Source organism: Hyaena hyaena, unplaced genomic scaffold (genome assembly GCF_003009895.1).
Source record: "Hyaena hyaena isolate Hyena2069 unplaced genomic scaffold, ASM300989v1 scaffold_559, whole genome shotgun sequence".
Lineage (NCBI taxonomy): Eukaryota > Metazoa > Chordata > Mammalia > Carnivora > Hyaenidae > Hyaena > Hyaena hyaena.
In genome coordinates, this window is record NW_024081191.1 from 181,345 (window position 1) to 194,448 (window position 13,104).

General features: G+C 39.6%; 1 protein-coding gene across 3 annotated transcripts in view; it reads right to left on the reverse strand.

Moving 5' to 3' along the window:
- Window positions 1–1,969: 1,969 nt before the first annotated feature.
- GNG2 (G protein subunit gamma 2) overlaps window positions 1,970–13,104 on the reverse strand; it is a 113,371-nt gene continuing 102,236 nt past the window's right edge. For all 3 annotated transcript variants that reach the window (XM_039256121.1, XM_039256122.1, XM_039256123.1), the window contains one exon: window positions 1,970–5,195. In XM_039256121.1, the coding sequence (XP_039112052.1) occupies window positions 5,067–5,195 (129 nt within the window). In that variant the 3' untranslated portion in view covers window positions 1,970–5,066. The remainder of the gene's footprint in view (window positions 5,196–13,104) is intronic.

Below are 13,104 nucleotides of genomic sequence, written 5' to 3' on the forward strand. Positions count from 1 at the left end.
CCAGGCCCAGCACAGAGCCCTAAGTGGGGCTTGATCCCATGAGCCGCAAGATCATGACCTGAGCTGAAATCAGGAGTCGGATGCTTAACTGACTGGGCCATCCAGGTGTGGCGGCATCAGTGTTTTTGACTTTAACCTTCTATCCATCTTCTAGCGGGAGCACTTTAATTTCCTTAGATCGGCTCTTTTGCCCCAGTGGTACAGTGCCTCTGGGGCACAGGGATGGGTGGGATCTTGAATAGATCCAGCCAGTGAGAGTCTCAGAAAGTGTGGCAGGGATATAGCCAGGGATCTGTGACTAGAGGTCTTAATCTTTCTTCTGTGATTGCTGAACAGGTGAGAGCAAGCCTGGAAACCACTGACACTATCCTGTCACTGAAAGGGGAAGAGTCTGAGAATCAAACCAGTGCAGAGGAAAACAGGGCCAAAGGGCAAGAAAGACACTTGATGACATCATCTCAGCACCTGGATCCAGCTGAGCCTGAAGTGGGACCTGTTTCTGAGCTCTTCAGTTACAATTAGCCAGTTTCAGTTAGGTTCCTGCTGCTTGGAACCAAAGGAGTCCTGATTACCGAATACCTGGGCCAAGTGGGGTGGCTCAGAGCGGGAGCTGATGAGTCAGAGTGGCCACAGCAGCAGGCGTGGCTAGAATTCAGATGTGAGGTACTGAAGGTCTGAAACTCTGGGGGCTGAGAGGAAAGGACGGGAGCCCAGGCACTGAGAAGGAAATATCTAGACTTTTCCTCTCTTCAAAAGTTGTGCAATCAGTGTCTAATGATTCTTTATCACCTCATCCTTTATGTAACCTCTATCCCCCTCTCTTTCATTTGGTTTTGACAACTTAGTGAAGCAGATATTCTCATCCTTATTTTACAGCATGGAGAAGTTAAAGAACTTGCCTCCGGTCATATGGGAGCTCTGGGGTCTAGTTCTGCATCTCTAGCTCATCCCGGATGGGCTCTCGGGTGAGTACAGTACAGTACGAAGTCACCAGGCACCGCCTCGTCTTTCTGTCACCTTAGGATGGAGATACACCCCCACCCCCAGGCCATGGAGAAACAGTAGGAGTTCTTACCAAGGAAAGGCCCGGGAGCCCATGACCCTTTTCATTAAAAATAAATTCTGCCTGAGTCTCCTGGTTCTAAATAGAAGAAAATGTAGATTTGGGGCAGAACCGAAGGGAAAGGGATTTCCCTTGGCAAATTATTTGCAATTTGTGGATTGAAGCTGACCCAGCTCCGATTCCCACGTGATTGTGAGCACTGCCTACAATGTGACCAGCTTATTAAAGAGCCGGAGCTGGAGGCAATCCTCTCACAGGGGCTCGACAAAACAGGAGCAGAGTTAAAACCCACCAGCTTCCTCCTCACAGTGTCTCATGCCTAGGATCCGCCTAGATTCTCACCCACAGGTTACATGTCGACTCCTGGACAGCCATGGCCTGGGGCTGTGGGAATAAGAGGGAGCATAGATATGACTGGTTTGCGCCTTTCCTTAGGCATTATGCAAAGTTAGCTATTGTATGTCCTGTCATTGTCCTCGGACTATAGTATGTGGGTGAGTGCGTGTACTTAAGTGTGTCGTGTGTGTGTGTGTGTGTGTGTGTGTGTGTGTGTATGTGTGAAGGAAAAATCCCAGTGCAGCACACTCACAGCAGAGTAGGGCGTAATTGCAGCTCATTTGTCCAGATGATCCAGCCTATTAGAGCCCTGGGCTCTTCTCCATCACCTTCCTCTGTCCCCAGTCATTGTATGATGATGTAGAGACCCAGGGAGAACGGCTTTTAGATAGTCTCACGTGAGTCTTTCCTTCATTAGGGCACCTCTATTAACAAAATCCTAAAGAAAATCAATGGATTTCTATTTCCCCATCCATCCTGTTACATGTCATCATCCTTCTCAAATTAACCATGAAATCGGTGGGTGAGGTGGCCCACAGGTCCTCACAATAAAACTGACTGCATATGAAATGAATTTGAAAATTCCATTTATTAAAACAAATACATTGTCCATGTGGGATGAAAATGTGCACATCACATTCAGGTTTTCCTTCTTTAACATTTCCGTATTCCCTTCTCTTTGAAAGACACACTCAATAGATCTTATATAGGAGAAACATGAACCATTCCAATATACGTTGGGAATATATTAATGTATATGTAACAATTCACCATTGCCAGGAGCAGCTTAAAGCAAATATTTAAAAAAAAATCTACAAAAATCTAAGACGGCATGCTTGATTTCCCCAAATCCCATTTGTGAATAGGAGTATATGGATAAATTGTTTTTAATTTCTCCTTGGTAAGCAATCTCTTTCAAATATTATTATTAAAATTAGCCTCAAAGTACTTTTTTGCAACCTCTAATTAAAATTAAAACCAAGTACTTGGTTTAAAATAAAAAAAAAAAAGAAATTGGAGTTAATATTGAGGATGAATCAAGATATTTTTTTCCTCTAAATATGAGGGTTATTGTTACTGTTTAAACTAACTGCGTGGCAGATTCTCAGTACTATCCAATACATTATATACAGATATTAGGGCCTTGAATCATTAAGTTTTCCTATTAGTTATTCTTTAAGATAAAGTCATGCTGGTGGAAATGATTGGTGAACTTCTAACAGAATTAAATCTCTTTAGAGGTATAAGTCATCAAAAGATTTCTTTTCCCCTTAACAAGTAAAAATACCAATAAGCAAAAATGCATATAAAGACTCTGGTATTATAATTCCATACGATAGGACATGAAGGTATGAAAAAGCCAAAACATTTTCCTTAAACTTAATTTCAGACGGGCTGTGTGTTTTCTGCCTTCTCTTTTCTTTTGTAAACAAGGTCACACGCAGTTTGGAACCGCCTTTACTTTTAATTACCAGAGCCATATTATGGTGCGCGCTTCAAGTTTTAATTCCATTTTAATTGCTCCAAAGATCTAGAGTCACATAAAAATATAGAGTCCCTCTAAGAAAATAAATGATGTGGATTATGAAAATCCTTGGGGTCTCAAAATGATACCTTAATCACCACCAAAAGATGCTTTATTTTTATTCATAGTTGTTCTTATGTGACCACATATTCAATCCATGTTTTGGCTAATTTTAAAAATGTGGTACAGTATTAGCTGATTCCACAGTAACACTAAGCTAACGGTACAATACAGTATGTAGTTTAATAAATACTCTGCCAAGGTCTCCCCACTAAATCTTCATTAGTGTCTCACTGATTGTAACAACACCCCAAGGTTTGGACAGAAGTCTCTGGTTACAGTAGTACATTCATACCTTTTGCAAATGTTTCAGCATTCCCTTTTCCTGGCAACAGGCACGAGCTTTAATTGGATGCACTTATTCTTTTACTATCTTGCCTATAAAAGGAGCTAAAGAAAATATTTACTCTTTCAAAACCTGTCCTTGGCATATTAAACTTTTATGTCTCTTTTCCTTCCTTTCCATCTTTTTTTTTTTTTTTCTTTAACAGAAGGAAGAGAATGGAGAGAGAATAGAATGAATTTGGAAATGGTTTTTGTGATATCAAAGTGACATGTAAGAGAGGTCCTCTTTTGCCTGGGAATGGCACAGAAAAAAAGTGATACAGGCTTCCAGGACCTTCCATTACTGATGAAGGCTAGAGCTGTAAGGAAAAATCACTTTCAATATCATCTCTTGGGAAGAGAGAGCTCTAGCTGCCAGGAAGTTGTGAATAAAAACTGAGAGACTCTAACAAACAAGATGGAAAACAAAACCAGGGAAGGTTCTACCGAAAAACGTGCTGAGTGAAAAGCAAAGACCATCTCAGTGGCAAAAAGAGCCAGAACCCTTTCTGGAGTTGCTGGCTGAGGGGGCCGCACCTGCCCCCTTCTCCCTGGCAGTCAACAGACAGGATGCTGAGAATGGGTCTTCTCTGGAGCAAAAGGTTTATTTCTTCTGGTACTTGAACAAACAGAGAGTGTTCTTTAATCTAGAAATTCCACGATTCAGGGAAAGATGAAATTCGTTCTTACTCAAGAATGAAAGCACCTCCCAACTGATGCTGAATCCTTCCCTGTCCTATTGGTGGTTCCTGTGCTGCCCTGGATCCTGGATCACAACCAAACTGCTTTGGATTCTGGAAAATACATTGAAGAGGCATATACGCCACTGTGAACTCAGAGGTATTTTAGGCATGACTAAGGCTCTGAAGTAATCTCAGTTTTCAAGAGACTGAGTTTTTTCTTCTCCAGCTTTCTTCCTTTCACATTCCTGTTCCAAACTTTAGAGTGAAACAACAAACCTTCTGAATGGATGTAACATAGGGACATTTTCATGCACTATTACTCAAAAACTGTCACAAATATATGAAAGCACCAGTCACAACACATGATTTACTTTTACTTGCAGAATCAAAGCTATCATGTACAAATGTTAGGAACTGTGATAAGAGAACACAGACAACCGGCATTTTTGTGGTTATTACCATGAGGATAAACCACGGGGAATATCTCTCTAAACATTTGGGTGCTCATCCTTGGAGTTCAGTCTTACAGACAATCCAGTCTTATCTCTGTACTACTCTAACGGGAGGGGTGGGAAGAGAGGTAAGGGGGAAGGAAAAAAGAAAAAGGCACAAAGACTAAACATCAATGCCATTAAACCAAACGGCGGCTACACTGGACAATTCAGCTTATCAGAGGGTATTCTAAAGGCAATAGTCATTCCGAGAAGGTCATATCTTAGCTCATACATATCTTAGCTCAGTACGGCTGTCTGTTTTGATTTTTATTTTTTTAAATATGAAGCAGAAACATAAAGTGTGGGGAGGGAGAGCAGAAAAGAAATGATGCGGATTTTATCTTTACAGATTCCCCTCCTCCAGGCAGTTCTGCAGATAATCAGATCTCTTAACTTGGGACGTGGTTTGGTGTTCATTCTCATAAAGGGGACCGGTTCTTTAAACATGCATAGCCTGGAGTTCCCAGGATGGTTCTCCTCCCTCTGTTTAAATGCTGTGGACTAGAAAGGTGCCCACTTTGCTAAAAACTCTACATCAGTGTCCCAGGAGCCCGGTGGCTCTTCAGGCTCCTCATGAAGACTTAAAGGATGGCGCAGAAAAACTTCTTCTCCCTAAATGGGTTTTCTGAAGCCGGGACGGGGGTCAGCAGGGGATCTTCCTTGGCATGGGCCTCACAGTAGGCCATCAAGTCTGCAGCCGCCTTGGATACCTGGAAAGGGGGACAAAAACAATTGGATGTTTAGATGTGGCCTTGGCAGAACCATCCACGGCTGCCATCAGTCAAGGCCCAGACTGGAAGGATCTGGGCTCAGCTCCATGCTGCACTGCTCACTAGCTCATGTGAAAGTGAGGCTGGCACTCAACCTCCATAGGTTCTGTTTCCTGGTCTGCAAAGACGGGGGTTGGGGATCATGACCTCTCAGGACCGTCTCCAGCGGGCCCAGGACTAGGCCTAGGTGAGTGAGGCTCTTAGGGCACAAATGGAATGGGGTGGTCACTGCCAAGGTCAGGTGAAGATCAACCCTGCATTTGTATAGCGCTGACAGTGGAGGTCTCCTGAAATTTGTGCCTCAGGTACCTTACTTGCCTCATCCTAGTCCCAGCCCCGGCTGCGAGAGTTAGATGAGTGAATCCACACAATTTACTTAGTGCCTGGCACGTGGTAGGATTTCCATGCAGGCTAGCCATTATTACCATTCCACAGTTGTGTCTTCTTGCTTCGGGAATTGTGTTAGGGTGTGTAAAGGCTATTGATTTCCTTTTTAAACAAACACAGCAGGATGTGTGTGTGTGTGTTATATAAAACAAAAAAATGCACATAACTATGTATTTTCATATTTTTGCATATTCTATATTATGTCATGATACATAAATAATTATGTATATAATATATATATATAATTACTTCAATCGACAGCTGTATCCTTTAGGGAGTCCCATTGCAAGGCGGGTCATTGATTTCAGCCATACGGTTATTTCTCACATTTCTGTAGCTTCTTCTTAGGAATTGTCTGTGGAGTACCTTGCTTTGACCCATCTTGACAATGGTAAATTTTCACTACTTGAGGGTGGACTTAATTTGGTAAAATAAACGAAAGGTCATTTATAACCACACCTAGGGACTAGGTGGATGGTATACCTGAGGAATGTTATTTGGGCTCAAAAACCATAAAGTTAAGAGTCGGTTTCTTACAGGACATAATATACTTGCTCTGGAGATCACTCCAAAAGATTTTTCCATATCACTGTACTACTACTATAGCCTTTCAGAGTGACTACTGAAAGGATAGTCCTCTGTAAGAGTGGGGTGGATTATATTACTGCTGAAAAAATTCACCATCACACCCTACCGGTAGATTATACATACCCATGCAATGATGTCAGAGTTGCTCTGGCCAATGAGATGTGAGAGAAGTGATGTGGGCCACTTTAGGGCAGAGGCATCAAGAACCAAAGCACAGTTTGCCATGCTCTTTCTCTCTGACAATTTGTCCAACTGAAGCAATTTACTGAGAACCACCTTAACTGATTCAGAGGTTTTAACAAAAGGCATAGTGGCCATACTCTTGATTTGTTCTTGCCTTATGGCCAAGCTGACTAGAGCTTTGTCACTTAAAGGCCTTCCAATTTTATGGTTTGCTGGTTTAGTCATCTGACTCCATAAATCCTTGAATTTTTGGACTCTCTGTTCCTTTCATCACACACACATCCAGATATTCTGGATAGAGACTGCTGCATATGCCAGGGTCCCTGATGAAAGTGACATAGTGTGGAGTGGCAGCTGATCTGTAAAGGATACGTGGTGGGAATAAGAAGTATATCTGTGTTGTTGTAACCCCCAGGAATGGGAGGAGAGGACCTTTTTGTTACTGCAACAAAACCTAGTCTACCCTGACTGATACAAAGAGGTATAGGTATTAGTTTCTTCCATCTGCCTTAACAAATCGCCACAAACTGGGTGACTTAAAATAACAGAAATTTATTCTCCGGTAGTCAGTGTTAGAGATTGGAAGTTCAAAATCAAGGTATCAGCAGGGTTGGTGGTTCACAATGGAGGCCCAAGGAGAAACTGTTCCTTGCTTCTTAGCTAGTGCTGGTGGTCTCTGGCAGTGCTTGGTGTCCTTTGACTTGTAAATGTATCACTCAGAACTCTGCCTGTATCTCCCCATGGCTTTCTCCCGTGTGTCTCTGTCTTCCCACAGTATTCTCCTCTCTGTCTACGCTCAAATTTCCTACCTACCAATCACTGGATTAGGGTCCAGCCTAATCCAGTATGAACTTGCCTTAACTTGATTACATCTTCAAATATCCTACTTCCCAATAAGATCACATTCTAAGGTTCCAGGTAGGGTTAGGGGACACTATTCAATGCAGAGCAGTATATTTGTGTAAAAGTCAGTCTCACCTTTTTAAAAATTTTAAATAATCTTTTATCATTTCTCCAGCTTCATAGAGATATAATTGATATACAAGTGTGTAACTTTAAGGTGTACACTGTAATTATTTGATATACTACTATATTGTGAAATTATAACTACAGTAGGATAATTACTACCTCTGTCAACTCACATAATTTACCTTTTTTTGTACATGTGTGGTGAGAACACTTAAGAATTACTCTTTTAGCAACTTTCAAGTATCCAATATACTATTGTTAACTATAGTCACCCTGCTGTACATTCAATCACCAGAATTTATTCATCTTATAACTGGAAGTTTATAGCCTTTGACTAACATCTCTCCATTTCCCTCACCATCCAGCCCTGGCAATTACCATTCTACTCTGTTTCTGTGAGTTACATTTTTTTGTTTTTCACATATAAGTGACATCATACAGTATTTGTCTTTCTCTGTCTGACTTATCTCACTTAACACCATTCCGTTAAGGTCCATCATATTATCACAAATGGCCAGATTTCCTTTTTTCTCATGATTGAATAATATTCCATTGTATGTATATAACACATCTTCTTTATCCACTCATCCACAGATGAACACTTAGGTTGTTTCCATCTCTTGACTATTGCAACGAATATGGGGTTGCAGATAGCTCTCTGAAATTCTGATTTCATTTCCCTTGGATATAAACTCAGAACTGGGACTGCTGGATCATATGGTAGTTCTACTTTTAATTTTTTGAGGACCCTCTCTACTGTTTTCTATAATGGCTACACCATTATACATTCCTACCAACAGCAAATAAGGGTTTCCCTTTCTCCATGTCTTAACCAACACATATTATCACTTGTCTTTTTGATAATAGCCACTCTAACAACTAGCCACTCTGTAGAGTTTTTATCCTGAAAGGATGCTGTATTTTGTTAAATACTTTTTTTCTGCCTCTAATGAGATAATCCTATGATTTTCATCTCTCATTCTACTAATGTGATGTGTCACATATATTGATTGGTTGCACCATCCTTGCATCCCAGGGATAAATTCCACCTAAATGCAGTGTATGATCCTTTTAAAATGCTGTTGAATATGGTTTGCTAATATTTTGTAAAGAAGTTTTGCATCTATTCACCAGGGATATTGGCCCATACTTCTCTTCTCTTATAGTATCTTTAGCTTTGGTAGCAAGGTAATACTGGGTTTTTCAAATGAGTTTGGGAGTATTCCCTCCCAGTTTTCAATTTTGGAAAAGTTTGAGAAGGATCAGCATAAATTCTTTAAATGTCTGGTCTTGGGCTTTTCCTTGTGGGGAAGTGTTTGGTTACTGGTTCAGTCTCCTTACTCTTTATTGGTCTGTTTAGATTTTCTATGTCTTCATGATTTAGTCTTGGAAGGTGGTATGCTTCTAGGAATTCATCCAGTTCTTCTAGGTTATCCAATTTGTTGGCATATAATTTTACATAGTAGTCTCTTATGATCCTTTGTGTTTCTGTGATATCAGTTGGAATGTCTTCTTTCATTTCTAACTTTATTTGAGCCTTCTCTCTTTTTTTTCTTAGTCTAGTGAAGGGTTTGTCAGTTTTACTCATCTTTTAAAAACCATCTCTTAGTTTCATTGATCTTTCCTATTGTTTTCTGGTCTCTATTTCATTTATTTCTGCTCTTATCTTTGTTATTTCCTTCCTTCTGCTAGCTTCAGCCTTAATTTGTACTTTTTAAAAATTTGCTTGAAGTTTAAGGTTAGGTTACTTAGGATCTACCTATCTATCTATCTACCTATCTATCATCTATCTATTTTTTAATGTTGGTGATTGTTGTTATAAACTTCCCTCTTGGAACTGCTCTTGCTGCATCTCATAAGTTTAGGGATGTTGCATTTCCTTCTTTTTTCATTTCAAGATTTTTTTTTTTTATTAACCTTCTGATTTCTTCTTTGATACATCAGTTTGCTGTTTGGGAGTGTGTTGTTTAATTTCCACATATGTGTGAATTATACAGTTTTCTTCCTGTTATTGATCTGTAGTTTCATACCATTGTGGCTGGAAAAGAGTCTTTTTATAATTTCAGCCTTCTTAAATTGCCTAAGACTTATTTTGTGACCTATTATTTGTCCTGTCCTAGAGATTGTAACATGTATGCTTAAGAAGAACATGTATTCTGTTGCTGTTGGATGGAATGTTCTGTACGTCTGTTAGATCCATTTAGTCTAAAGTATAGTTCAAGTCCAACATTTTCTTATGAACTTTTTGTCTGGGTGACTTATCCATTGTTGAAAGTGGGCTACTAAAGTCTGCTACTATGATTTTATTATTTATTTCTCTCATCAGGTCTGGTAATATTTGCTCATTATATTTAGGTGGTCTGATGTTGGGTGTGTACAGATTTATGATGGTTATATCCTCTTAATGATTGACCCCTTCATCGTTATATAATGAACTTTGTCTCTTGTTACAGTCTGACTTAAAGCATTGCTCTTTAACTGGTATTACATCGCTTATAAAAAGCTTTTTATTATGGTCCTATTATGTTTCAGACATTGCGTTTTCTCTGTTGATCTACACAAGAATCCTGAGGTAAGAAGTGTTATTTGCCTTTCATAAGTGAAAAATTAAGGCTCAGCAGAGTGCTTGAGTTATTCAATGTCATATAGCAAAGCACATGGCAGAAAAAAGAACTGAACGCTGATGTTTTGCCATTAAGTCACAGCAATCTACACAGAAGCTACTCCAATGCAGGGCTAGTTCCAAAGGTTGAAATTGAAATCCTTTGTGCATCTTCATGAAATGCTATTATGATCACATGAAAGAAAACAACTTGTTCTTTTCTTAGCTCCTCTAACTGAAAGCAAAGGACAGACTTTCAGACTGAATCTCAATTAGTGTGTGTGTATGTGTGTGTGTGTGTGTGTGTGTGTGTGTGTGTGCGTGCGCACGCCTTTTACTTGTTTGAGCCATAGTCTATCACCCCAAACAGGAGCTCGGCTGTAGGCAGCAATCACTAGACAACAGGAATATCTAAAACTCATTTGTTAAGAGATCCAGCACCATCTCTATTCTCCTGCAATGTTCACACACAAACACAGGCATACCTCAGAGATATTGCAGGTTTCATACCAGACCATTGCAATGAAGTGAATACAACAATACAGTGAGTCAAATGAATATTTTGGTTTCCCAGGGCATATAAAAGTTATATTTACACTATCCTGTAGTCTATTAAGTGTGTAGTAGCTTTATGCCTAAGAAAATAATGAATATCCTTGAAGTAAAAAATACTTCATGCTAAAACATGCTAACCATCATCTGAGCTCTTAGCGAATCATAGTCACTGACCACAGATTACCATAACAAATGTAATGATGATGGAAAAGGTTGGAATATTGCAAGAATTACCAAAATGTGACAAAGACATGAAGTGAGCAAACGCTGTTGGAAAAATGACACAAATAGACTTGCTCAATGCAGGGTTGCCAGAAGCCTTCAGTTTGTAAAAAAAACAAAACAAAACTGTAGTATCTGAGAAATAAAGCAAAGCACAAAACAAGGTTTGCCTGTGCGTGGCAGAAATTTTTAAAATCTTTTTATGATACGGAAAGGGCTATATTGACAAAAATTAATAGCTTACGAGTTGCTTATATCTTATATTTGAACATCTGATTCTGAATGGTTTCTTTTAAAAAATATTTTATGGGTTTTATCCAGTTTCCTTAACCAGACTGCAGTTCCCTGTGGGTGATAGTCCAACACATTGTCAGAATCCTAGCAGGAATGAGAATAATTGCTAATATTTATCTGCCCTTGCTATGTGTGAGAAATGTACTAACCACTTTACATTCAGTATCTTATTTAATACTTACAACAATATTATGAGTCATGAGCTATTATTATCCTCATCTTAAATATGTAAATTTGAGGCTTCATTAGGTAGGTGTGTGTCTTAGGTCTCACAGCTCATGGGTGGCTGAGTAGTGAGTATCAGTGTTCCTGACTTAACCCTATGAATACTCTTCCTTTCTAACCCATAGTGTCATCCTTGTCCCTTACCTTAAAATGAGTCACAGCCATAGTCTGCCTGACAAGTCCTCTTGCTTTCTGACTATCCCTGCTAAGATTTTGCCTACTGTGTCTTTTCCATTATATACTCTTAGGCCTACATTGGGAAATGTAAACTTTCCCAATAACCATACAATCTGTCTCTTTTCTGTCCTGTTGATTAGCCCTCCAAAAATATCTCAAATTTATTTCCCTATTGACATTGTTATTGTGACTACCCTGGTTCAAGCCTCCATCTTCTTTCTCCATGTTTACAGAAATAACCCCTTAAATAAAAAGTGATTAATTTGGGTTTCACAAGGGGTATGCTATAAACTGAATGTTTGTGTCCTCCATAATGTATATATTGAAACTTAATTCCCAATGTGATGGGATCTGGAGTTCTCATGCATGGGGTTAACGCTCACATAAGAGAGATCCCGGAGTTCCCTCACCCCTTCTGCCATGTGAGAACCTAGTGCGAAGTCAGCCGTCGATGAACCAGGAAGCAGGCTCTCATTAGACATGGGCTCTGCCAGTGCCTTGACATTGGACTTCCCAGTCTCCAGAACTGTGAGGAAAACCTTTCTGTTGTTTATTAGCCACCCAGTCCACAGTATTCCATCATAGTAGCTCAAACAGACTAATACAGGCTCAATGGATAGAATTCAGGGGGTGGTCTGTGAACTTCAGTAATAAAAATTACTTCTTTATCTTCACTAAACTCAAATGGAAATTTAGCATCTCTGTCCATTTCATTCAGCATTTCTTGCATTACACTTCCAGATGTGGACAACACATAAGAATAGCACGAGCCCATGAGCCGTCCCTCTGACATGGTTACCCACAGAAATCAGATATTTTCCACCACATTATAAGCTATTGCCAACACCTGAACATTTCATTTATGCTCATCTACTTTATAATTATAGACCCACTATGAGATCTTATATAACCAGCTAAAAAGGAGTACATATATAACTTTATCACAAATGTTTTTTCTAAAAAATGGTCTGATAAACTATATTTCAATATGATTACTTTCCTTTTTTATTTTAAAACATTATTCTGAGAAGGAGACCATATGCTTCAGGAGGCTGCCAAACAGGTCTAGGGCAGAAAAGTTTAGGAATCTCAGTTCTAAATGAACTTCCCTGCTTTCACTACAGTGCCAAGAGTAGCATTTTCCATTCTACAGCTAGAAAAGTTAATTTAAAAACATAAATGGGCTCATATCACACTCTTACTCAAAACCTCTAATAGTTTGCCATTGTACTTTGCAGAGAACAAAAACACCTTAAAACAGCCTGTGAGTCTTGCATTTTGGCCTGCGCATCTTTCCGATTTCATGTGTGGCCTTCTTCCCTTGCCATACAGGCCTTCACTAATTTTGTGGAAGCTCCAAATTCTTTTCTGCCTAGGAGCTTCATATATACAACTCCCCAGAATATTCTTTCCTTGGTTTCTCTGTTAGGAGTCAGCCAAAATATTGGCTCTTTGCAGAGTCTTTACTGACCACTTCATCCAATAATGACTTCCCTCATATGTTCTTTCAGAGCACCCTACTATTTCCCTTTAGAGAAAAACACTTCTCACAATTTATAATGACAACCATTGTTTGTTTATTTGCTGTCTGATATCTGTCTTTCCCTTCAGGCACTATGCTCTCTGAAGGCAGAAACCGTATCTACT